Source organism: Ovis canadensis, chromosome 5 (assembly GCF_042477335.2).
Source record: "Ovis canadensis isolate MfBH-ARS-UI-01 breed Bighorn chromosome 5, ARS-UI_OviCan_v2, whole genome shotgun sequence".
In the NCBI taxonomy this organism is placed as follows: domain Eukaryota; kingdom Metazoa; phylum Chordata; class Mammalia; order Artiodactyla; family Bovidae; genus Ovis; species Ovis canadensis.
Genome location: NC_091249.1, coordinates 20743464 through 20767794, shown reverse-complemented (window position 1 = coordinate 20767794; position 24331 = coordinate 20743464). Strand labels below are relative to the sequence as shown.

Below are 24331 nucleotides of genomic sequence, written 5' to 3'. Positions count from 1 at the left end.
TGGGGCAGGGTCTTTCCCTGACCTTGCCTCTCCCACATTGCCTCCACGCTCCCAGCTCTGACCCCATCCATGGCTGGGGCTCAGGCCAAGTTGTGCAGCAGGGTCAAGATGCAAGCACACGGGGCTATTCTCCAGAGCCAGTTGAAAGGGAGTGGTTGGAGGGTAACCCAAGGTGTCAGCTGAGCAGCGGGCTGGGCCCCTCTCCTGGTGGCAGCAGTCAGGGGCTCTGCTTTTGTGAATCGTCCCTCTCTCCTCCGCAGCAGGATGCCTGAACGTCCCAGCCTACGGTGTCTCCTGGTTCCCTGGCTGACCGCTTGTTTTCCTTTTCCTGAAAATGGACAGAAGGAGCAGCTGAGCACGAAGGGCCGTCCCTTCCGAGGCATGTCTGAAGAGGAGGTGTTTACCGAGGTGGCCAACCTCTTCCGCGGCCAGGAGGACCTGCTCTCTGAGTTTGGACAGTTCCTGCCTGAAGCCAAGCGGTCCCTGGTGAGTACAGAGCGCCCACCCCAGTCTGGGGCCACGTTATCAGCCAGAACCCCACACCTCAGTGCAGCCTTCAGGCCAGGCCAGGTTTATCCACTCCCCAGAGACGCTGGCTTTCCCCTGAAGCCACACCCAGTGCAGCCACCCATGGGCCCCGAGTGCAGGCTCCCCGCCCTCACTGACCTGGAGCAGGTCCTCCAGAGGGCGGTTTGGGGGGCAGAGCGTCTTCCAATGGAGACCTGCCTATAACCGGGGCCTGTGGTGCAGGAGGGGTCAGGCTCACTGCCTGCCTGTGTGGAGGGACAGGGGACGTGGGCTGAGGCTCAGCAGTGCCTGGGGGGCCCATAGACCTGGGAGCGGAAGAGGGGCCTTGGACGGGGAGTTCGGGAGCGCAGACTGCGCTGTCAGCCTTTCTGTCTCTGTTGTGGCCTGAGGCCTGCCAGGCTGCCTTTTCCATTTCCTCCTCCTCTTTTTCTTTTCTTGCGAGCTTAAGAGCTTTCAGGAAGAAATGGAAGGAAAGTTCACGTAACGTAATGTTCACCATTTTAAAATGTACGATTCAGTAGTGTTCAGGGTATTCATGGTGTTGTGCAGCCATCACCTGTGCCTGGTTGCAGAACATTCCCAGCTTCCCAGAGGGAAACGTGGTCCCCGTCAGCAGTCGCTCCCCATCCTCTCCTCCTGAGACCCTGGCAGCCACCAGTCTGCTTTCTGTCTGTGTGGATTCGCCTGTTCTGGACATTTCATGGATTGATAGGTGGGCTCATACGACACGGGCCCTTTGGTTGGCACGTGGCTTCTTTCCACTCAGCATCATGATTTTGGGCTTCATCCGTGATGTGTCAGAACTTCATCGCTTCTATGGCCGAATAATAATTCCATTGTGTGGGTGGATCACAGTTTGTTCATCTGTCACCCGCTGATGGACACTGGGGTTGTTGCCACCTTTTGGTCACTGTGAATAGTGCTGCTGTGAACACAAGATTTTGCTTGAACACATGTGTTCAGTTCTTTGTCTGTACCTGCCGCTGCTGCTGCTGAGTCGCTTCAGTCGTGTCCGACTGTGCGACCCCATAGACGGCAGCCCACCAGGCTCTCCCGTCCCTGGGATTCTCCAGGCAAGAACACTGGAGCGGGTTGCGATTTCCTTCTCCAATGCATGAAAGTGAAAAGTGATAGTGAAGTCGCTCAGTTGTGTCCGACTCTTCGCGACCCGAAGGACTGCAGCCCACCAGGCTCCTCTGTCCATGAGATTCTCCAGGCAAGAGCACTGGCGTGGGGTGCCATTGTCTGTACCTAGGAGTGAAGCTGCTGAGTCATACGGTATGTTTAACTTTTGAGAAACTGCCAGACTGCTTTCCACAGTGGCTGGACCATTTTCCGTTCTCACTGACAGTATACTTGGGTTTCAGTTTCCACATTATCACCAAAGCTCAAGATTTCCCTTTAAAAAAAAAAATACTCTTTGAGTTGGCATGAAATGGTATCTCGTCATAATTGTGATTTGTGTTTGCCTGCTGACTCATGATACTGAGCATTTCGTGTGCTTACTGGCCATCTGTTTACCTTTGGAGAACTGTCTTTTCAAGTATTTTGCACAGTCTTGCGTTTGTCTCCTGGTTGTTGGGTTTCAAGGGTTCTTTATACACTCCTGTCATCGGGCCGTTATCAAATATTTCTCTGTTCTGTAGGCTGTCTTTTCACGCTGTTAGTGTCCTTTGGTCAAGTCCTGTTACCTGTTTTTTCCCTTTTGTCGCTTTCACTGTCAAATCTAAGAATCTGCTGCTAATTCTGAGGTCATGAAGGTTTACCTCGTAAGTTTCCTTCTAATACTCGTATAGTTTTGGGTCTAATGTTCGGGTTGACGATCCAGTTTGAGTTACCATTTGCATCTGGTGTGAGGTAGGGGTCCAGTCTGGTTTGTCGAGGGAATTGTCCCCTTCCATTGTAGAGTCTTGGCACTCTCGTCAGAAATCAGATGGCCGGCATCACGGGTTTATTTCTGGGCTCTGAGTTCTCATCCGTTGATCTCCTCGTCTGTCTTGGCCAGCACCACGTCATCTTGGTTACCGCAGCCTTGTAGTAAGTTTAAAGGCAGGAAGTGTGAGTCCCCCGATTTGGTTCTTTTTCGGGATTGTTTTGACAAGTCAGGGCCCATTGCAGTTCTATGTGAATTTAAAGATTGGATTTTCCCTTCTAGCAAAAAAGACCATTGGGAGTTTGAAAGTGATGGCATTGAGTCTTCCAACTGTTTGGGGGAGTGTTGCCATCCTAACAAGATTAAGTCCTCTACCCAACAAATAGGCAGCATTTCTCTCTTTATTTAAATGTTTAATTTCTCTCAGCAGTGTTTCATAGTTTTTTTTTCCACTGTGTAAGTCTTGACCCCTTTGATTAAATTTATTTCCAGACACTATCCTTTTTGTTGTCATGGAATTTTTTCTGTGTATAACTTGATTGATTGATTGATTTTGTCTGCGCTGGGTCCTCTCGCTGCTCGGGCTTTTCTCTAGATGTGGAGAGTGGGGGCCGCTCTGGTTGTGGTGCAGGGCTTCTCATTGTGGTGGCTTCCCCTGTGGAGCACAGGCTTAGGCATACCGGCCTCGGTAGTTACGGCATGTGGGCGCCGTAGTTTAGACTTCCTGGCTCCAGAGCACAGGCTTAGTAGTGGTGGTGGATGGCCAGAGTTGCTCCGAGGCATGTGGGGTCTTCCTGGATCAGGGAAGTCCTGCAGTTGCTCTCTTAATTTTGCTTCTGGATTAATCATTGCTCATACGTAGAAACAGCGATACTCTTTTGTATTGATTCTGTATGCTGCAACTTTGCTGAACCCGTTTGTTTGCTTTGATAGTTTCCGTGGATTCCCTAGGATTTGCTAACAGCATAGTTTTTCCAGTTTGTGTGCCTTTTGTTTCCTTTTTTGGCCCCGTTGCTCTGATAGAACTCCCAGCGTTGTGTGGGTTAGAAGTGGTGAGCGCAGGTGTCCGTGTCTCGCTCCTGATCTTAGAGGAGAAGCTTCGGTCTTTCACCGTGAGTGTGATTGATGTGAGCTGGGGGCTCTTCGTAAGCAGCCTGAGGCTGAGGAAGCCCCCTCTATTCGAAGGCTGATGCGTGTTCCTTTTCCTCTCTTCGCTTTCTCTTTGCCCTTGACGACACCTTGGGGTGAGCACCCCAGAGTCCCCCCGCCACCCTCCTGCCTCACCGCCTCTCCCGGGTCTGCTTCTAGAGGGAGGGTGCGGGGGGGCACGGGGCTGCAGGACAGGTCTCTCAGGAGGGCCTCACAGGCAACAGCAGTCCCAGTGTGGACGCCGTGCAAGACTCTTGGTTGATGAGGTGGACTTCGGGTGTGCGACCTGGGGCCCATCCCCATGTTACTGTCTCCAGGACACAGGGCACCATCCCTAAGGGTAGAGTTTCCACGCAGAAACACTTCCTGACTGAGCCGGAGAAGCTGGCTCTGTGGCACGGAGAGTTCTGTGCCCGTTGGTGGGGCTGACGTCAAGTCCGGGAGCTGTAGCCAGTGCTGCCCACCCTCTTGGAGTCTCAGGTGTCCGAGCCCAGGGAGCACACGCCCAGACCTCCTTGGGCTCTGGGTGCTGCAGGGGGCCTTGAGCTGGCCATGTCACCTCCCAGGCTTCATTGCCTTCTCTCTTCTGTGGAACTGACTACCCCTCCTGCTCAGGCCGGGACTGAAGTATTGTTCTTCAAGTGCTTCTTGCAGGACCCAGCTTATACTCAGTGCTTTGGAAAGAACCGCTATGGATGTGCTGGAAAATCCAGCCTAGAATCCAGGCTGGTTGTCCCATCTCCCGCACCAGCCTGCTGCCTGGCCTGCTGGAAGCCCTTGGGGAATGCCTGGGCGGGTGGGGGAAATAAAGCCCCTGTCTGGACCCCCCAGGGACAGAGAAGTCACATGTACACTGGGCCTCTCAGCCCGGCTGCCTCCTTACGGCCCTACCCTCAAGTCTGATTTGTCTTTAAGCCCACTGTCTGCCCCATGTATCTCTCTGAACTTCAGAATCCCGACTTGTTTTTTTCTCCATGTTCCCAAATAATGCGCTTCGCCGTCGCAGCTTCATTGCCCTCTTCCTTCTCTGTGCATGCTCCTGCTCATCAGAGACCTCCCTAAATGGCTCACGACCGACCCTCCTAACTGGCTCCCAGAGCCACGTGGCCAAGGGGCAGGGGGATCTTGGTACTTCCTTCCCACTGCATACCCTTCTTCTGTTGGCTCAGCCCAAGGTTGTGGGCACTTGGGCCTGTGTCCCGGGAACTCGAGCTGCATCGTGTGCCCTGCTTTGAAGCCTTTGCTGCTCCCTTGTACACTTGGTGCGTAGTCTTTGGGTCTGATCCTCTTGGACCTGGGTCTGGAATCTCAGCTCTGAGCCTGGTGTTGGCAGTTCTCTTCCTGGGCCGTTCCTGCAGGGATGTGTGCCCAGTGGCACCCTCCAGCGGCCTCCCCAGAGCCATCACTGTCAGCGCCGTGTGGTCCAGGGGCAGCCCACCCCGCGGCTTCAGGAAGCAAAGGCCTACCTGAGTCCCTGGCCATCTCTCACCGTTCTGGAGGACATGCCCTGCTCAGGGAGCCTCGAGAGCGTAGCCCCCACTTAGAGAGGAGGTGAGGGGTGCAGCACCTAGAGCAGGGCTCTGAGTTACGTACGTGGCCCATGTCTCGCTTTGTCCCCTCCTCTCTGCAGGAGCCTGGCAGGTCACCTCCTCGTCCCTCAGCTCCCTCATCTAAATGTGCTGAGAATGTCTGTCCCTAGGCCAGTTGGAAGCTTCCTAAGCAAAGTGTCTGGCCCTGGTGAGCCCAGGGCTGCAAAGCAGGGTCCTGCCTTGGCGGAGCAGCCATGAGACCTGCTTCAGGGGTGGGTGGGGAGCCCTGTCTACTGGAGTTGTGGGGACGGTGCACAGCAGACGCTTGGTGACTGGTTACACTGGCCGTCTCCGCAGCTCACATGAAGTCTGCCGGCCTTGGTTCCTGAGTTATCATGTTGAGTCTCTGTGAGGGGTGAGTAGAGCCCCTTGTTTCTCAGGACTTTGGTCACAGCACCCCCTGGCGGACACAACTTGGCATTTACCGAGCTGGACTCGGACAAAACCCACGCTGGAAAGAAAAGCATCTCCCTCAGAAAAGCACCTACTCAGTTTCTTTAAATGATATTTGTTATCAATCCAGCAGTCTGTACATTGGATTATTAGAGCTGTTAGTGCTTTTTAAAAGATAGCATCAACTTTTAAAAATTATTAAAATACTCGTATGTATATATAATTCATCTTATAAAGTGATCTTACATTTATGTTTCCACTAAAACGGCAAGAGAAAGAAATCAAAAGTAAAATTGGATATTGTCCTAATTAAACTCGACTGTTTGGCCTAGATCAGGGCTTAGCAGTTTTTCTGTTAGGAGCCAGACAGTGAGTGTCTTAGGGTTTGCAGACCGCACAGTCTCTGTGGCAAAGGCGCAGCTCTGCTGTGGTGGCGGGAAAGCAACCACAGGCCTTCCATCGGTTAGTGGGTGTGGCTGTGTGCCAGTAAAACTTTATGGACAAACACAAACTGAGCCAGCCCCTGCCTAAATGGTTTCTGGGGGCCTTCTGCCTCAGGCATTTGCACATTGGGACATTTAACTGAAACATAAGAACTGTCTGAACTGTTGGGGGAAGATGGGTGATACTGAGCGTGCTTTCCAGCTGGGTGATCTTAGCTGGGCGAGCAGTGGGTATCCCCCTCCCTCCCCATTCCGCCCGCCCCTGCCACCAGGTCCTACTCCGCATGCCATTCTGTCCCCCTCTAAGAAGCAATGTTTGCACCAGTTCTGGGATCTACGGCAGATACCAGTTGAGGATTTTTTTACTTTAGATTCTTTGGAGTAGTCTTGAATCTTTGGATAACTACTCCTCCAAAGAAATTTAATCCCCTAAGGGACAAGGACAGACTTTATTGGACAGGGACAGGCTTTGTGACCCCATGGACTATAGCACACCAGGCTCCTCTGTCCTCCACTGTATCCCAGAGTTTGCTCAAATTCATGTCCATTGAGTTGGTGATGCCTCCAACCATCTCATCCTCTGTTGCCCCTTCTCCTTTTGCTTTCAATCTTTCCCAGCATCAGGGAGTTTTCCAGTGAGTCAGCTCTTTGCATCAGGCAGCCACAGTACTAGAGATTCAGCTTTAGCATTAGTCCTTCCAATGAGTATTCAGAGTTGATTTCCTTTAGGATTGACTGGTTTGATCTCCTTGCTGTCCAAGGGACTCTCAAGAGTCTTCTCCAGCACCACAGTTCGAAAGCATCAATTCTTCAGCGCTCAGCCTTCTTTATGGTCTAACTCTCACATCTGTACATGACTGCTGGAAAAACCATAGCTTTGACTATATCCATAGTTAAGTAATAGATCTTTATCATTGTAATTATTTATATAAAAATAGTGCATGCTCGTGAAAAAAAAAAGCGTTAATGAGAGCATCAGCTATGAAAAGTAAATTTCCCTCCTTCTTTCCTCAGTTTCCCAGTCATCCCTCAAGAGTTAAACTTACAAATGTCTTATATATCTTTCCAGAAACCTCTGAGTGCAAACAAATGTTTATCCTTAAAAAGGAAAAATGGCATCCTGTTTGTTCAGGCATGCCCCTAGGGGTTTCTTCCTGTTTAGAATAACAGTGTATCGGATATGCCTGTCCCTAGCAGCAACACAGAGCTGACTCATAGCTGTTTGCCTCTGTTTTGTTTGAAGGCAGCACGATTTATCCACCCAGCCCACCCTTCGTGTGGTGTCTCTGCATAAAGGCCCCATGGTGGGGTGGGGGTGAAGGCCCTGGGCCTCTGCATCCCAGCCCCGCAGAAGAGCTACCATCTGTCCACCTTCTCCCTTGCCTGCTTGGACTTCCATACAGATAACAAACACTGACTAGATTCTTCTAGAACCATTCTTCATAAATATTGCCAGCACCCTGACCTGCTCATCAGTGCTTGGTGCAGAGAACCAGCAGTGAGCGTCCCCTGCACCGCCCATTATGACATTGCCTCCAGGATGCATTTTCTCATTCATAGGAAAGAACACAGACTTGGCTAGAAGGCCCCCAAGTGACCTGGCAGCCGTCAGCAGCTTCCTCTTGCTGCCAGGGCTCTGCATACACTAATCTCACCTAAATGCTTTTGCTTCCTGCAGTTCACCCAGACACACAGGCAGACACCCTGTCAGTGGTCTGCTGGGTGAGTCCTGCACCAAGGCCCCAGTTCAGTGTCTGCCTGCTGAGCCCTCCCTCACTTGTCAGGACCCTCATCCATCGAGGCCTTCCGTGAGCCTTCTCCCAGTCTCACAGCATGCAGCTGTGGTGAGCTGGGTACACAGGTCTTCCTACAGTAAACGTGAGCGTCTTGAGAGGCAGGCTCGGCTCGCATTAGGACCAGGCCCCTGGCCCGTGGCAGACAGTGCTCACTGGGGTCGCGAGCTGGGTCGCAGGTGGTTCCCTGTGCTCAGGTGCATTGAGACCCAGCCCTGGTGGGTCCGCCGTGTCTCAGCGCCGACCACCCCCTGTGTTTGTGTCCTTAGTTCACAGGAAATGGGCCGTGTGAAATGAGCAGTGTTCACAAGAGCGAGCACGAGAAGAATCTGGAGCACAGCAAAAAGCGCTCCCGGCCCTCCCTCCTCCGCCCGGTGTCTGCACCAGCAAAGGTAACCGCCCACCGTGCCTGGACGTGTGCACGCTCCGCAGCCTGGCCTTCTCTGTGGATGGCCTGGGGAGCAGCTGCTGAGGCCCTCAGCAGCAGGCTTGGGGCAGGAGGCTGAGTCCAGGCCCGAGTCCAGCTTGAAATTCACTGTCTGGGGGCGGGGGAAGACGGCTCAACTCTAAGGTGGCTGTTCATCTCTTCCCCTTGGCTTACGAGGTTGTGCGAGGTGTGGTGTCATCTTCCACGTAAACTGGATGCACTGCTCGGCCTGCTGCTTCCCACCTTCACAGCTCTCTCATGGGCAGGACGCCCATGTCCAGTTGTGCAGGTTGGTCACTGCACAAGGTGCCCTGCTAAGGGGTGAGAGGGTCTGAGGTTCCTCTCCTGTTGTGCTCCTCACGTGTGATGGTGATTTTTTATTCCATCATCCCTTGTGTATCTGCTAGTTGGCTTTCTACTGGAAGGGAGAGCTTTTTCTCCATCTCTGTTTACTTAATATGTGTCTTTATGGACTCGGGTTATAATCTGTTACTGTCATGTTCTTTTGGGTTTTTTTCTGTCTTGTTTTGCTCTGTTTTTCTGGGCTGCACCTTGCAGCATGCAGAATCTTAGTTGCCAGACCAGACATCGAGCCCATGCCCCTTGCAGTGGAGCGGCAGTATAATCTGTGACTATCGTTGTCTGTCTTGACTCCAAACTGCCTCAGATTTGGCCGGTGGGGCCCCTTTAGGTTGGCTCTTGTGTCCTTTTGACACATGCTTATCATTCTTCAGGCGTTTGGGAGATGGTTTGGTAATATCCTCGATGTCTCAGGAGTGTGGCCAAGTTCAGGTCCAAGTCCAGCCTAAAGAGAACGATCTTCACAGCGATTTGAAACCCAGATTTCCCCAGGATCTTCTCATCGCCATCCCCCCGCGCCCCCAGACACAGTCACAGCCCATGGGAGGAGCAGGCAGGAGAAGACGTTTCTGATGCTATATCTAAGGGCATGACTCCCTTGCTGTTCCTACTCTGATGCCCCTGCCTGATAGCAAAAGCGCTCAGCCGCTGAGATTTAGATCCCAGATTGTGGGCAGGGCGGTTGTGTGACTTCCACTCTGCACTTGGTCCTGGAGGCCAAGGTGGGTGGTCCTGAGAAGTGCATCCATGGGGGTGCTGGGCAGACCGCCAGCCAGCACCTGATGACGGTTCCTGCCGGGAAAGCTCCGTGTTGGCGATGTTGTGACTCTCACAGAGATGGACACGGGCCGCCTGTGAGACGCACAGAGCGTCCGTGGCACGGACTCTCTCTCCGCAGAAGAAGATGAAACTCCGTGGTACCAAAGACCTGTCCATCGCCACCGTGGGCAAATACGGGACTCTGCAGGAGTTCTCTTTCTTTGACAAGGTAAGCGGCGAGACCAGTGACCTCTGGGGCTTTCCTGGTCCGGGCTGGCCTCTCCCAGCTCAGATCTGAGCAGTCAAAGTGAGGAGGGGGTGGCAGGGGGCTGGTGGTGGGCAGGGGGCAGGAGGTGGCGAAACACGTGGGAAAGCCTGAGCTCAGAGCCTGTGCTGCATCTGGGGACAGTCTGCCGCTCAGAAGCTGCATGGCTTCTCTGAAGCAGGGGTGGTCCAGGGGCTTCCTGCCCAGAGTCAGTGGGCAGACCAGGGAGCTGGCTCTGGGCACGTGCTGTCTGAGTGGAGAGCAGTCCCCTGCAGGCCACAGCAGCCCTGCAGGGCCTGTGCCTGTGGCTCCGTGTGCGCCTGGTGGGGTCAGGCCCGGTGGGCTCGGGAGCGGGTGCAGCCGGCGGGGCCCTGACCCCTCTCACTGCAGGTGCGCCGGGTGCTGAAGAGCCAGGAGGTCTACGAGAACTTCCTCCGCTGCATCGCCCTCTTCAACCAGGAGCTGGTGTCCGGCTCGGAGCTCCTCCAGCTGGTTGGCCCGTTCCTAGGGTGAGTGGCGCTTCTCCCCTCTTGCGTTTTGTTCTGTAAATGCCTTTCACCCATCTTCTGGCTGTTGTATTTGGAAAACGGTATATCCGGTTTTTTCTGATTGTTTTAAGTTGGAATTGTTACGGACATCACGATAGGTTCACCAGCAGTTGTAAGAAAGAACACAGGGAACTTCTGGGGAGTGTTCCCCGACGGGAACAGTCAGTGTCGTAACCAGGAGGTTGGCTTTCAGACAACCCACCCATCTTTTCGTGTTCCCGTGTTATGTGTGTGTATATGTACAGTTGTATCACCCGTGAAGGCTGGTGTGTCCACTGCCACTGCCCAGGTACGGAGCAGCTTCAGAACCACAGGCAAGCTGGTGTTGGCCTCTGATACTCAGATCCATATCCCTCCTATGTGCCAGGCCCCTGGCAACCCCTCAAACCTATGCTTCTTCTCTAAAGCTTACATGGCAAGAGAATTATGTAGAGTCATACACTGTGTTGTGTAACCTTTCAGGGTCAACTTTTTTCACTTAGCATTATTCCCTAGAGATTCATTATGATTTTTAAAATTCTATCAGAAATTACCAAGAAGGATGAAATGACTGGTCAGCATCCCTGGTGCCCCAGGAGAAGTGCTGTTAGCAGATCACCGACCCACTTCCGTCCCGTGCCGCTGCCCTGTGTGAGCCGCCCCAGGGCCCCGCAGCTTCTGAGGGGATGGCGCGGGTCTGGGGGCGCTGTGTGTGGGAAGGGGAGTGTGTTGGCTGCCATTGTGCTTCCTGCTCACCTGCGTGGTCACGCCCAGCCTGGGTCTGAGCCGCCTCTGAGCCTGTTTCCGTGCTGTCAAAGGGATTATAAATACACCTATGCAGTTTTTCGAAAAGCTCCAAGTGGGCTTTGCGTGAAGACTGTCAACATCTCAAACCTGGTGAGTTCTCACTACACATGACGAGCTTCTTTTGTCACAATGTGTATGAGTTAGTTGCTAAGTTGTGTCCGACTCTTTGTGACCCCATGAACTGTAGCCACTAGGTTCCTCTCTCCATGGAATGCTCCAGGCAAGAGTACTGGAGTGGGTAGCCATTCCCTTCTCCAGGGGAATCTTCCTGACCCAGGAATTGAACCCAGGTCACCACCTGCATTGCAGGCGGATTCTTTACCATCTGAATCACCAGGGAAGCCTGCCTATTTAGGCCCCAAGACAACTGCAGGGGCCGCTGGGCTCTGGGGGCAGCTACCTGAGCCTTCCTAATAATTTAAAAAGCTTTTTAAACTTTTTTTGTTTTCAACGTAAAATAGAACCCGGGTCCAGGAAACTACGTAACTGAAGAATGGCTTGGTGAAATCATTTTTAGGCCAGTTCCCTTGTACCCATAACCAGTGTCACAAATGGAGCTTTGCCAGCCTCCAGGAGCCCTCCACGCGCCATGTCAGTCATGCTCCCTCCCTCGGCTGAGGGGTGGCCGCCTCTGCACTGATTATGATGCAGCCAACCCAGGCCGACACCACCAGACACACAGCTCAGGCTCAGACTCCGAACACGAAGCTGGTCTGGGTTTTGTTTCTGGTCTGTCTATAGGCCTTTCTCCACGTCTGGGTTCTCCCTCCAGGTTTTTTCTTTACCACGTCTGCACTGGCATCCCCGTGGCATGGGTGCACTTGCCAAATGCATCTTCACGGCTCCCCACATCCCTCTGTCCGTCAGGAGGCAAAGGTTTCCTCTCTTCTGTGGTTTATTCACTCACTGCAAGCTGCAGAAGAGAGCCTATCAGCAACATCTGTTAGAGTGTCAGGGTCATGAGCTGCTTTCCTTTCGCGTCAGGACCAGTTAGAAACGGAAAAGGGGGGCGGTTTTTTACAGCCTTCTGTGAACTCAAGAATGTAAATGCATTCGCTGCGTCTCAGTACATTTTACAGCTGAGGAAACTGAGGCCTGAGTGGACAGCTCTCTTTCCCCGGGGCAAGCTCTCATAAGAGGCACTGTGTGGTGGTGGGCGAGCTCGGGGGGATCAGACCTGGAAGCCGGCCCCTCACTCATCACCCTCTGTTCTCTAGACCTGGAAGCCGGCCCGTCACTCATCTGTTCTCTAGACCTGGAAGCCGGCCCTTCACTCATCACCCTCTGTTCTCTAGACCTGGAAGCTGGCCCCTCACTCATCACCCTCTGTTCTCTAGACCTGGAAGCCGGCCCTTCACTCATCACCCTCTGTCCTCTAGACCTGGAAGCCGGCCCTTCACTCATCACCCTCTGTTCTCTAGACCTGGAAGCCGGCCCTTCACTCATCACCCTCTGTTCTCTAGACCTGGAAGCCGGCCCTTCACTCATCACCCTCTGTTCTCTAGACCTGGAAGCTGGCCCCTCACTCATCACCCTCTGTTCTCTAGACCTGGAAGCCGGCCCTTCATCACCCTCTGTCCTCTAGACCTGGAAGCCGGCCCTTCACTCCCCCTCTGTTCTCTAGACCTGAGTGTGGCTGCTGAGTTTCACGTCAGTGGCACCACACTGTCAGGCTGGGCTGCAGCCTTCTCCTTTTTTAAAACTGCGCAGTTCTTAGACCCACACAGTCATTCTTAGTGACTGCATAGTGCTCCTTCGCTTGTATGTATCGTGAGTTTCTCAGCAGGGTCTGTTTTGATGGGCATTTGTCTCGGTTTCTCCCTGTGGTCGGTGCCGAGGTCACGCTCTGGGACTGGGATACTCAGAGGTCTAGTTCGAGTCATCAGGAGGTGCTTCTCTGGAGGTTCTGAGAGTGCACACATCAGGCTGGTCCTTTCCGTCGGGTTAACTTTCTGGGCTTGCTGAAGATCTGTGAACACTCTGGAAAGCCGCCCAGAACGGAATGGCCGCATCACAGAAGTCTCAGCTAAAGGGTGGCTGGTTCTCTTGGGTCCTGTTCCAGTTTTATCTGTTTATTTCTGGCCGTGCTGGGTCTTTGTCGCCGGGCGGGCCTTTCTCTGCTTGCAGGGCACAGGGGCTGCTCTCCGGTTGTGGTGCTGAAGCTTCTCGTTGCAGTGCCTGCTCTTCCTGCAGGGCACAGGCTCTAGGGCTGGCAGGCTTCGGTCGTTGCGGTGCGTGGGCGCAGTAGTTGCGGCTGGCAGGCTCCACGCAGCGGGCTCTTCCTAGCTTCAAGGACTGAAGCCATGTCTCCTGCGTTGGCAGGCAGGTACTTTACACGCTGAGCCACCCAAGAGGCCCCCTGCTCGCCCATCTGGTTCTGGCGCCCAGCTGAGGTGCTGCTTGGGCCGCGTCCCTCCCCCAGGCGGCCTCTCTGCACGTGTGAACTGCTTTCTGGGTTTGCACATCGCAGGCAGCCGCGGGCAGCGGTCCAGAGAGCTGCTCCCTCATGAGTAGGGCTGCAGCTGGAGGTGCAGGGGCGCCGCCCTTCAGGGTGGCTTGCCCCGCCGTCACCTTGGACATCCTGTGCTCCTGTGTTGTCGTCTTCCTTGCCTACATTTCCATTGGCCTGTGGGCTTTGCTTGTGAGCCGAGTTGAGGGGGGGGGGGTGGTCCTCAAAGGTGGGCTACAGCAGATGGCCGTCTCGGAGCACACAGCTAAGGAGGGGAGACTGCCTGACTTAGTCACAGGGCAGAGTCACCACGCCGGCTGTCAGCATGTCTGCACCCTTTCTGTAGAATTTGATACTCGTTGAAACAAGCCAGATGACGCTGGGGGTCAGTTGCCTTAAAATCTTCCTGTCGACATGCACGACCGTTCTGTTAGGATTCCTGAGAGTTAGTCCAGGGAGAGGGTCTTTCTCAGGAGGGAGTAGGGAAGCAGACTTTTTCTGTCAAGGACCAAGGGTCACGGCCACCCAGCTTCTGACAGCATCATCCAGAAGCAAATACGCACAAGGACATACTCAGCGAATGGATGTGGCTGTCCACTGGTGAAACTGTCTGCAGATAGGCCTGGCAGGTTGACCAGTTTGCCAGCCCCTGGCCTGGTGCTCAGCCCCTTCCGGTCCAGGAACATCGCCGACTCCAGCTTCTGCCAGACTGGGTCAGTCTTATCTTGGGTGTTTGAAGGGCCTCCCATGAGTGGGGGGGCCTGGTTGGTGACAGAGGGGTGGTGGGGGGACAGTCACACACACGATGACTTGACCACGTTGGGTGCTAGTTCTGCCTCTCACCCCTCCTTTCTGAAGTCGATTCTGACCATCGTTAACAACCTGCATCAACACGAAGCCATTGTCTCCGGATCATTCTCAAAAGGCCTCAGGAGGCTGACTTTCCATTTGTCTCTTTTTCCTTAGTTTTTAGGGCCTGTGCTGGGCCTTCACTGCAGAGCACAGGCTTTCTCTAGTTGCAGCAAGTGGGGCTCCCCTCTGGCTGCGGTGCTCGGGCTTCTCTTGCTGTGGAGCATGGGATCTAGGGCTCAGGAGCTCAGCAGCTGCTCTGCAGTTTGTGGGGTCTTCCCGGAGCAGGGATCAAACCCACGTGCCCTGCTTTGGCAGGTGCGCTCCCAGCCGCGGGACCACCAGGAAAGTCCTTAGACTCTTTTTTTCAGTTGAAGTGAAGTTGATTTACAGTCTTATGTTAGTTTCCGGTGTACAGCAAAGTGATTCAGTTATACATCTATATTTTTTCCTCAGATTCTTTTCTATCATAGATTATTACAGATTACTGAATGTAGATCCCTGTGCTATATAGTAGGACCTTGTCGTTCATCTGTTTGATGTATAGCAGTGTGTATCTGCTAATCCCAAACTCCCGATTAATCCCTCCGTCCCCCGACCCCATTTGTCTTTGTTTCTGAAGGAAATTTCCAGAACTCTTTGCACAGTTCAAGTCCTTCCTGGGGGTGAAAGAGCTGTCCTTCGCCCCACCCATGAATGACAGATCCGGGGACGGAATAAGCCGGGAAATCGACTATGCCTCGTGCAAGCGCATCGGATCCAGCTACCGTGCGCTCCCCAAAACCTACCAGCAGCCCAGGTGCAGCGGGAGGACAGCCATCTGCAAAGAGGTAGTGGCCCCGGGGGCTCCATCAGCCTACGTGGCGCCGGTGCCCTGCCTCTCCACAAAACCCCCGTCACCTGCTCCGGATGGATGGACGGGTGTCGATCCCCCCGGGGACTGGGTGCTAGATGGTCCTGGGATGTAGCAAAACGGAATGCCTGGGCAGAGAAGACGGTTTCTTGCCCTGCTGGTGGCTCTGGCAAGCCGCAGAGCGCACTCTGCCAGCACACAGGCTTTGGCTTCCTCCTCCATCCTTCAGACAGAGTCACCTCTGCCGTGAGTGCTCTCTGTTCCAGGCTCACTGCCCTCGGCAAGTTTCTGTTCAGCTTGACCACTGGACGCTTCTTTGAAGTTAGTAGACAGTCTTACTGCATTTCTAGAATTCAAGAGTGGCTGCTCGATTCTGAGCAGAGCATGGCCCATGAACCACATCTGGTTCACAGCCTGTGTTTGTAAGTAAAGCCTTATTGGCACGCAGATGGGCCCATGTGTTTACATACTGCCTGCAGCTGCTTGACCGGAACACAGGCAGAGTGGAGTACAGGCGTGCGTGGGTGCGCACACATATGCTCGGTCCCTCAGTCGTGTCCGACTCTCTGCGACCCTGTGGACCGTAGGCCGCCAGGCTCCTCTGTCCATGGGATTTTCCAGGCAAGAGTACTGCAGAGGGTTGCTGTTTCCTTTTCCAAGGGAGCTTCCTGACCCAAAGATTGAATACACATCTCCTGCCTTGCAGGCGGATCACCGAGCCATCAGGGAAGTCCCATTACCTTGCAGATATTGTGGGTTTGGTTCCAGACCACTGCAATGAAGCAGATACCACAATAAAGCCAGTCACATAGCTTTTTGGTTTCCCAGTGCATAGGGAAGCTATGTTTATGCTATGCTGTGGTCTGTAATATTAAGTGTGCTGTCAGTTCAGTTCAGTCACTGAGTCGTGTCCGACTCTGAACCGCAGCACACCAGGCCTCCCTGTCCATCACCAGCTCCTGGAGTTTGCCCAAACTCATGTCCATTGACTCGGTGATGCCATCCAGCCATCTCATCCTCTGTCATCCCCTTCTCCTGCCCTCAATCTTTCTCAGCGTCAGGGTCTTTTCAAATGAGTCAGCCCTCCACATTAGGTGGCCACAGTATTGGAGTTTCAGCTTCAGCATCAGTCCTTCCAGTGAACACCCAGGACTGATCTCCTTTAGGATGGACTGGTTGGATCTCCTTGCAGTCCAAGGGACTCTCAAGAGTCTTCTCCAACACCATAGTTCAAAAGCATAGTGTTATATTGAAAAAGAAAAACAACAGCAGTATATACCTTGATTTGAAATACTTTATGTCACTAAACATGCTGACCCTCCAAGCCTTCGGTGAGTTGCTGATCACTGGCCCCTATGACAAGTGCAGTAATGATGAGAAAAGTCTGCAGTGCTGTGCAGGTCGCTAAGATGTGGCACGGGGACACAAAGTGAGCAGACACTCTGGAAAGTGGCCCTGATGGACGCACTCGGGGCAGGGTCCGACCTTCATGGTGTCTTTGAAAAGAGGTGCCATCTGTGAAGCACGAAAAAAGGCTGTTCCCCTACAGACCCAGCAGACCCAGTGCCCTGCACAGCCTGAAGTATTTGCTGCCTAGCTCTTCATAGAGAGTCTCCCAGCCCCGAAGTCGCAAGATTCGTTCATGTGATCAAAGTCACATTTTCTTTTAGAACCACTTTTAAATTTATGTTACCATTAGCATGATTTGCTCTTCCTGGTGGCTTGATGGTAAAGAATCCACCTGCCAGTGCAGGAGACGTGAGTTTGATCCCTGGGCCAGGAAGATCCCCTGGAGGAGGAAATGGAAACCCACTCCAGTATTCTTGCCCGGCAAATCCCATGGACAGGGAGGGTCCTGGTGGGCTATAGCCTGTAGGGTCACAAAAGAGTCAGACACAGCTTAGCAACTAAAACAGCAATAAAATTAGTGAACTGAAGTGAAGGGAAAGTCGCTCAGTCGTGTCCCACTCTTTGCCACCCCATGGACTATATAGTGCATGGAATTCTCCAGGTCAGAATACTGGAGTGGGTAGCCTTTCCCTTTCCCAGGGGATCTTCCCAGCCCAGGGATCAGCGTAATTTCCTGTAGAATCAGGATTGTTCCTTATCCTTGGCTCATCTGCACTGGACCACACAATAAAGGCCTCTGGCCACGGGGCCCTGTCTCTCCAGTCATGGCGTTTCCTCTTGGCACAGGTGCTGAATGACACCTGGGTGTCCTTCCCCTCCTGGTCTGAGGACTCCACCTTCGTCAGCTCCAAGAAGACGCCCTATGAGGAGCAGCTGCACCGCTGTGAGGATGAGCGCTTCGAAGTGCGTGCAGCCCCCGGGGCCCCCCTGCTCAGCCCTGCCTTCCCTCCAGCCCCCTCTGTAGGCCCTCCACCCCACAGGATGCATCCTGATGCTCCTGAAGCCGCCCAGTCTCCTCTGGGGTGTCGGCGATTCCAGTGCCTGCCAGCAGTGGGCAGCTCCCAAGAGCCTCCCTTCTCTGCCTTGCTGGCCTCCAGGCTGGCTCCTCGATGCTGCTTTATTTTTCTTTTTTCAAAGTGTGTGTGTATTTCATTAACTACAGTTAGGGTCACTTAAGTTAATTTTTGTAACAGAAATTTTTTACTGAGACCAGTGTAGATTCACATGCAGCTTAAAAAATAACAGAGTGCTCCAGGTGTCTTTGCCCCAGTGGGAGTGGCTTGTAAATCTCTGAGGCAGTGTCACAGCCGGGGTGTGGACCTTGACCCAGCCCGTGATCTTACTCGCACCTCCCTAGTTGCAGTTGTATCCATGTGTATGTGGGGTGGGTGGGAGCGGGGAGGATCTTGTGCCTAAGTGTTATGGATTCTCTCCCCTGTGGAGGTCCGTGTACCCACCACCAGCCAAGACCCCAAACAGGTCCCCCACCAGTCGGATCTGTCACGCTGTTCCTTATAGCCCCTTCCAGATCTCAGCAGCCGCCAGCCTGTGCTCCACCTGGTTCACTCTGTCCTAAATGGAAGCAGTCACGCGGCCGTAACTTTGGGGATTGGCCCCCCCTCCCCCGCACGTGTTCTGGGGAGTCACCTGCGGGCTGTGTGTACCATGCATCCCTTCCTCCCTGATGAGGGTAACGTGCATTCGATGCCTGTCAAGAGGGCCAGGCCAGGGTCTGTCCCCCTCCTCAGATGGGTCTACCAGTGGGGAGGTCCAGGTAGCGCACCAGGGCCCAGATGTATAACCAGCCTTGCTTGTCCCCTGGGCCTGCATCCATCACCTCTTCCCCACCTCTGTCCCAACATCCCTTCTGCTGCCCCGGGCTCATCCCTGGGGGATGAGCTGACCCGCTGACCTCTTTCTGCCTTTCTGTCCATAGTTAGATGTTGTCCTGGAGACCAACCTGGCCACAATCCGGGTGTTGGAGAGCGTCCAGAAGAAGCTGTCCCGCATGGCGCCGGAAGACCAGGAGAAGTTCCGGCTGGACGACTGTCTGGGGGGCACGTCGGAAGTGATCCAGCGCCGCGCTATCCACCGCATTTATGGCGACAAAGCCCCAGAGATCATCGAGAGCCTCAAGAAGAACCCTGTCACCGCCGTCCCCGTCGTCCTAAAAAGGTGCCCTCACGCTTCTGACCGCACCGCCCAGGGGCTTATTACTGCTGTTTGTCCCAGGTGTAATCGTGAGGGGGCCCGTGGGGACTCAGGCTGGTTGATTGTGGTTTTTGGTCTTCCTTTCTCTCCCTGTTCCACCCCCAAGAGGAAAGTACAGCTGTTAGCGATTATTCGTGTCCTTCTCAAACATTCCACTCTGCACGTGATCATCCCTAAATGTGAAGAGTAATTACCTTAAAGCACAAACGGGACTGTGCTGTATCATGGCTTGCCTTTTATTTAATCATACATTTTGGGGCCCTCCCTGTGCTGTGAACAGTTACTGGTTAAGTGGCTGCCCTGGGCTGGTTGCACGCCCAGTGCTGGGGCCGCAGTTGTGAGCGGCCCGACAGTCCCATCCACGGGGAGCGCAGCAGCTGAGCCAGCAGCTGCATGGAGCGTGGGCAGTGCCACGGGCCGGGACGGGGGCGCTGCAGGACAGTGGTGTTTGAGCAGCCGTAAAGCCAGCTGCAGCGAGGCCCCCAGCCGCTCCCACCACCCTCCATCCAGCACAGAACGCACCCCTGTGCCTGCAGCAGGCCGTCCGGGCCTGGAATGGGTCTGTGGGCCTGGGGTGGAATGAGCCTGCTCGCTCCCACAGGCTGAAGGCCAAGGAGGAGGAGTGGCGGGAGGCCCAGCAGGGCTTCAACAAGATCTGGCGGGAGCAGTATGAGAAGGCGTACCTCAAGTCCCTGGACCACCAGGCCGTCAACTTCAAGCAGAACGACACGAAGGCGCTCCGCTCCAAGAGCCTGCTCAACGAGATCGAGAGCGTCTATGATGAGGTGAGGCCCCTAGCCGGGCTCCGGCCCTCCCGGCCTCTGGTGCCCTCTCTGGGCTGCGTGGGGATGGAAGGGGTGTCCCCTCGGCTCCGGGCCAACCGGGAAGGTACCCTGCGGTTGTCAGCAGAGGGCTGACGACTCCGCTCCCCGCGCCTCGCCGGACCTTCCTTCAGGTGCCCGGGGCTGGCAGCTTTCCTCTGCAGCTCCTCGCCCTGGCCCTCGGAGGGCTGCAGCCTTTGGGAGGAATGTCCCTTCTAACCCGTACTTGCAGGTCTTACTGTATAGTACTGTTATTGTCCCAGTTTTAGCAGTGGGGAAACTGAGGCACTGGAGCTGGCCCCTTGCCCAGGCTGGCCGCAGCAGACGAGGGCACCACCTGCCGCCGCCACACTGCCCTCTTAGTGCCCTGCCCGGCTTTGCTGTGGTCCGGCTCACGGGACCTGAAGTGAGGCCAGCCCGGCCCTGGGCTCGAGGATCTGGGCTTTGAACATTGCCTGTGGGGAGAGAGTTACTAGCAGGAGCCTGAGGCAGGAATCCTGGTGGGGGGCGGCTCACTGGGCGTTGGCTGTCGGGGAAGGGGGGCCACTGCTCGGTGACGGAGCCTGGGTCAGAGAGCAGCGCCACTGACCGAGTGCCCCCCTGGCCAGGTCACTTCCTCCCCTCTCTGCCACACATAGTCCCAAGCAGCGAGCAGTGGGGCTTGTCTTACCTCCAGGCTCTCGAGTGGCCCCGCTCGGAGGCTCATCCTGCCCAGACCTCATGTTCCTCCACACGGCTGTGGAGACCACCGAGGGTGCTGGCCCAGACCACCTTCCCTCCTGCCTCCCTGCCCCGCTCAGCGCCCGCTGCTCAGCCCCAAGGTCCAGCCTGTGATCTGGCCTCTGCACTTTAGGCTGCAGATGCTTGAGGCCTGAGACTCCCCCCCCACCCCAGAATCGGAGGCGCAGCCGATCCTGCCCTGCTGCCATCAGCGGAGACCCGCAGGGCCTTCCCTGGGGGCTGAGGGAGAAGGACCGGGGCCTGGTGCGCTTGCGTGTGCTGTGCCTTGCTGCTTAGGGCAGGAGACCCTTCTCCCATCATGTGGCTCACAGAGGACAGTCTGCATCACGAGCTCCGAAACTTGCCCGGAAGATTCTGAAGGGCGTTTGTGACATACACAAGGTGGGGGCTCAGGAAGCAGTAGGATGGAGGCCACGCTAAAGAGCCAGGGGCAGGGCTGAGCTGCAGCGCCTGCAACCCGCCTCTGCCTGCCGGGACCCGCTCAGATGCTGCCCGTCCTGCCAGCGAGGAGGGAAGGAGGCCTGTGGATGCTGCGATTCCGCAGTGGGTACGGGAGCGCACGAGTTGCCCTCCCAGAAAGTGAAGCCCCTGGCCAGGGGGCAGCCTGAGAGGCCCTGCCCCTCTTTCCCTTCGGGCCCTCGTTCCAGGGGAGTCTGGGGAAGCCCTCCGGGCCACTGTGGAGAGCTCCTGACCTCGGGAGCTCCCCGCTCACAGGGACAGTGCACACGCTCACTTCTTCCCAGAACCTGGTGTGCTGCCTCTGTTGACTCATGCAGGGGACCAGCGTCACCAGGAGAGAGTAGGATGTGGGGCAGCCTGCGCAAGGCTGTGCAGTACTGAGGTTGTGTTTGGGCTTGCTAGGAGGAGAGTTGTTGACTGCATAAAGGTAGCAGCGAAGGGTGAGCCCAAGGATGAGGTTTTCCAGGGAGAAAGAGCCAAGGCGCGTGTGAAGGTCTTGTGCACAGTAGGACAAGCTCAGCATCCTCTCAGCATCAGAGGAGTGCGGGGTGGCGTGCCAGGGCCAGGGTCCTCTTCCTGAGTCGTGTGCGAGGGCCTAGGGCGGGGAAGGGGGCGACTCGGGCTGATGGAGCTCCTGTGTGGCTCTGGACTCCGCGTGGGGAGTTGGGTAGACAGGGACGAGCAGGTGGGTGGCCTGTGCTGGCGCCAGGTAACGGGAGCACCGTGGAGGGCTCGTGGCAGGTGGGGAATGGACGGCGGCGGGAGATGTGAGGGTGGTGTCAGCCAGGCGGGCAAGGCTGGAGGGGGTGGAACTGGAGCGGGAGCAGTCGCAGGCCTTGCAGGGTCTGGCTGAGTGTGAATGAATGTCGGTGGCAGAGGCCTGTGCTGCGCTGAGCCTTCCTCACCCCCGGGGCAGCCTGGGGCAGCCGGAACTGAGTCATCAGATAGTGCTGCCCTCATGCCCCCGGTCTCCCGGCACCGTTGGAGGCCTTGGTGGAAGGAGATTGGCCTCCTTCTGGTCCCCGACGGGGCTTCTCCACGCGGATCACTCCTGTTCCAGTGCCTGCCCTGTCTCCCCAGCACCAGGAGCAGCACTCGGAGGGCCGCAGCGCCCCCTCCAGCGAGCCGCACCTCATCTTCGTGTACGAGGACAGGCAGATCCTGGAGGACGCGGCCGCCCTCATCAGCTACTACGTGAAGCGGCAACCAGCCATCCAGAAGGAGGACCAGGGCACCATCCACCAGCTGGTGCACCAGTTCGTGCCCAGCCTCTTCTTCTCCCAGCAGCTGGACCTGGGCGCATCCGAGGACTCTGCCGACGAGGGCCGGGCCAGCCCCCAGGGGCAGGCTGCAGACCCTGGCGGCGACCGGAAGAAGCCAGCGCCCGGGCCGCAGAGCAGCCCCCCAGAGGAGAAGGGGGCCGCGGGCGAGGCACCGGCCCCGGAGCCGCAGCCGCCGCAGCACAAGCCCCTAGACGACGTCTACAGCCTCTTCTTTGCCAACAACAACTGGTACTTCTTCCTGCGCCTCCATCAGACCCTGTGCTCCAGGCTGCTGAAGATCTACCGCCAGGCGCAGAAGCAGCTCCTGGAGTACCGCACGGAGAAGGAGAGGGAGAAGCTGCTGTGCGAGGGCCGCCGCGAGAAGGGCAACGACCCTGCCATGGAGCTGCGGCTGAAGCAGCCGAGTGAGCCCCAGGGCCTGCCCTCTGGGCGCCAGGAGGGGAGGCGCCCTGCTGAAGCCTGGGGCGGGAGGTGGGGAGCTGGAGCCTCGCGCGTGCACCCCACGGCCTTCCCCGCGGCAGCCGTGTGAGCCGCACCCGAGTGACGGGGTGCCGCCCGCAGGTGAGGTGGAGCTGGAGGAGTACTACCCCGCCTTCCTGGACATGGTGCGGAGCCTGCTGGAGGGCAGCATCGACCCCACGCAGTACGAGGACACGCTGCGCGAGATGTTCACCATCCACGCCTACGTGGGCTTCACCATGGACAAGCTGGTGCAGAGCATCGCCCGGCAGGTGAGCGGGCGGCTCCGCCCCGCCGGCCCTTTCCTTCCCTCCTGTGCTGTGGTTGGCCCTGTGGTGGGCAGCCTCTCTCCATTTCCAGTTGAGGTAGAATTCGTGTAATGTGAAATTCACCATTCTTAAGCGACTCTTTCAGTAGAACTTAGTACATTTATAATGTGCAATTGTTATCTGCCTAATTCTAGAACATTCCCGTCATCCCCCAAGGAAACCCCTCCCCACAAGCAGTCAGTCCCCGTCCTTCCTCTCCCAGCCCCTTTCTGTCTCTGCGGATGTGCCTGTTCGGACATTTCCCGCAGATGGACTCAGGCACCGTGGTGGCCTTTGGCGTCCAGCTGCTCGCTCTCAGCGTCGTGTTTTCGGGTCCATCCACATTGCAGCACATGGTAGTCCGTTGTTTTGAATGTTCATTACCTTGGCTGCATCGGGTTGTAGTTGTGGCACACAGGGTCTTCACTGAGCCTCCTGGTCTCCCGAGTTGTGGTGCGTGGGCTCAGTTGCTCTGAGGCACGTGTGATCTTAGTTCCCTGACGAGGGATCAAACCCACGGACCCTGCATTGCAAGGCAGGTTGCTAACCACTGGGCCGCCAGGGAGGTCCCAGTGCGCTCTTTGTTTTTATGCCCAAAGGGCATTTCGTAGTGTGGATGGGGTGCATTCTGTGCTTCCATTCGTCCATCGGTGGACACCAGGGTGGCGTCTGCCTTTTGGTGGTGGCGACCAGTGCTGCCGTGGACCGGCGTGTGTGCGAGGAGATGTCAGCACTCCTGTTGACAAACCTTCCGTGAGGGGAGTTTAGCAACCTGTAAAGAGCCTTAGCTCACTTCTTAGGGGCCTGGCCGTGATGTGCCTCAGCATCACCCTCAGCTGAACGTCAGCAAGAGGAAATTGGTCACGTAATATAAACAGCAAAGCCCCAGGCGAGTCCAGTGTGCTCCTGGACTGTGGGTCCTGCTTGGGGAGCACTCTTGTTTACCGTGACTTTGGTTTCCTGCTTGTCAAGCAAGGCTGTTCATTGTAAAGTAGGAAAGAAGTGGAGGAAAGAATCATGGCTTTCTTCCTCCACTCAGATGCAGTCGCTAGAAACGTTTTTAACTCATTATTGACCAGGGGATTTTTGCAGGATCAACACCTGTGGCTGGCAGTCTGCTATGTAAAAGATATGGAACTTTTCCAGGCAGTAACATTTGAGTCGCGAAGGGTGTGTTAATGTCTTTGGCCTGTCTGGGCTGCAGCTCAGTGCACAGAGAGACGGCTCAGCTCCGCCTGACCCTGCAGCCCAGTCTGACCTTTCAGCCTCAGCTGTTGCCAGTACTTGACTCTTCATAAACTTAAAGGTTTTAAGTATGTTTGTAGGTTTTAAAGGAATTATGTTTGTAACTGAACCCTGTTGCTGTTGTTTAGTCGCTAAGTCGTGTTCAACTCTCTGTGACCCTGTGGACTGTAGCCTGCCAGGCTCCTCTGTCCATGGGATTTCCCAGACAAGAGTGCTGGAGTGGGTTGCCATCTCCTCCAGGTGATCTTCCCGACCCAGGCATCAAGCCTGCGTCTCCTGCGTTGGCAGGCGGCCTCTTTGGCACTGAGCCGCCAGGGAAGCCCTGTAACT

At 55.6% G+C, this 24331-nt stretch overlaps 1 protein-coding gene across 2 annotated transcripts in view; it reads left to right on the top strand.

Moving 5' to 3' along the window:
• SIN3B (SIN3 transcription regulator family member B) overlaps nt 1-24331 on the top strand; it is a 44467-nt gene that overhangs the window by 14363 nt on the left and 5773 nt on the right. The window contains exons 5-14 of one of the 2 annotated variants that reach the window (XM_069589148.1): nt 343-486; nt 8038-8160; nt 9454-9543; nt 9970-10088; nt 14834-15041; nt 17261-17377; nt 18411-18649; nt 19287-19470; nt 21787-22393; nt 22551-22720. In XM_069589148.1, the coding sequence (XP_069445249.1) occupies nt 343-486; nt 8038-8160; nt 9454-9543; nt 9970-10088; nt 14834-15041; nt 17261-17377; nt 18411-18649; nt 19287-19470; nt 21787-22393; nt 22551-22720 (2001 nt within the window). The remainder of the gene's footprint in view (nt 1-342; nt 487-8037; nt 8161-9453; nt 9544-9969; nt 10089-14833; nt 15042-17260; nt 17378-18410; nt 18650-19286; nt 19471-21786; nt 22394-22550; nt 22721-24331) is intronic. The other variant, XM_069589149.1, reaches the window with a different exon arrangement.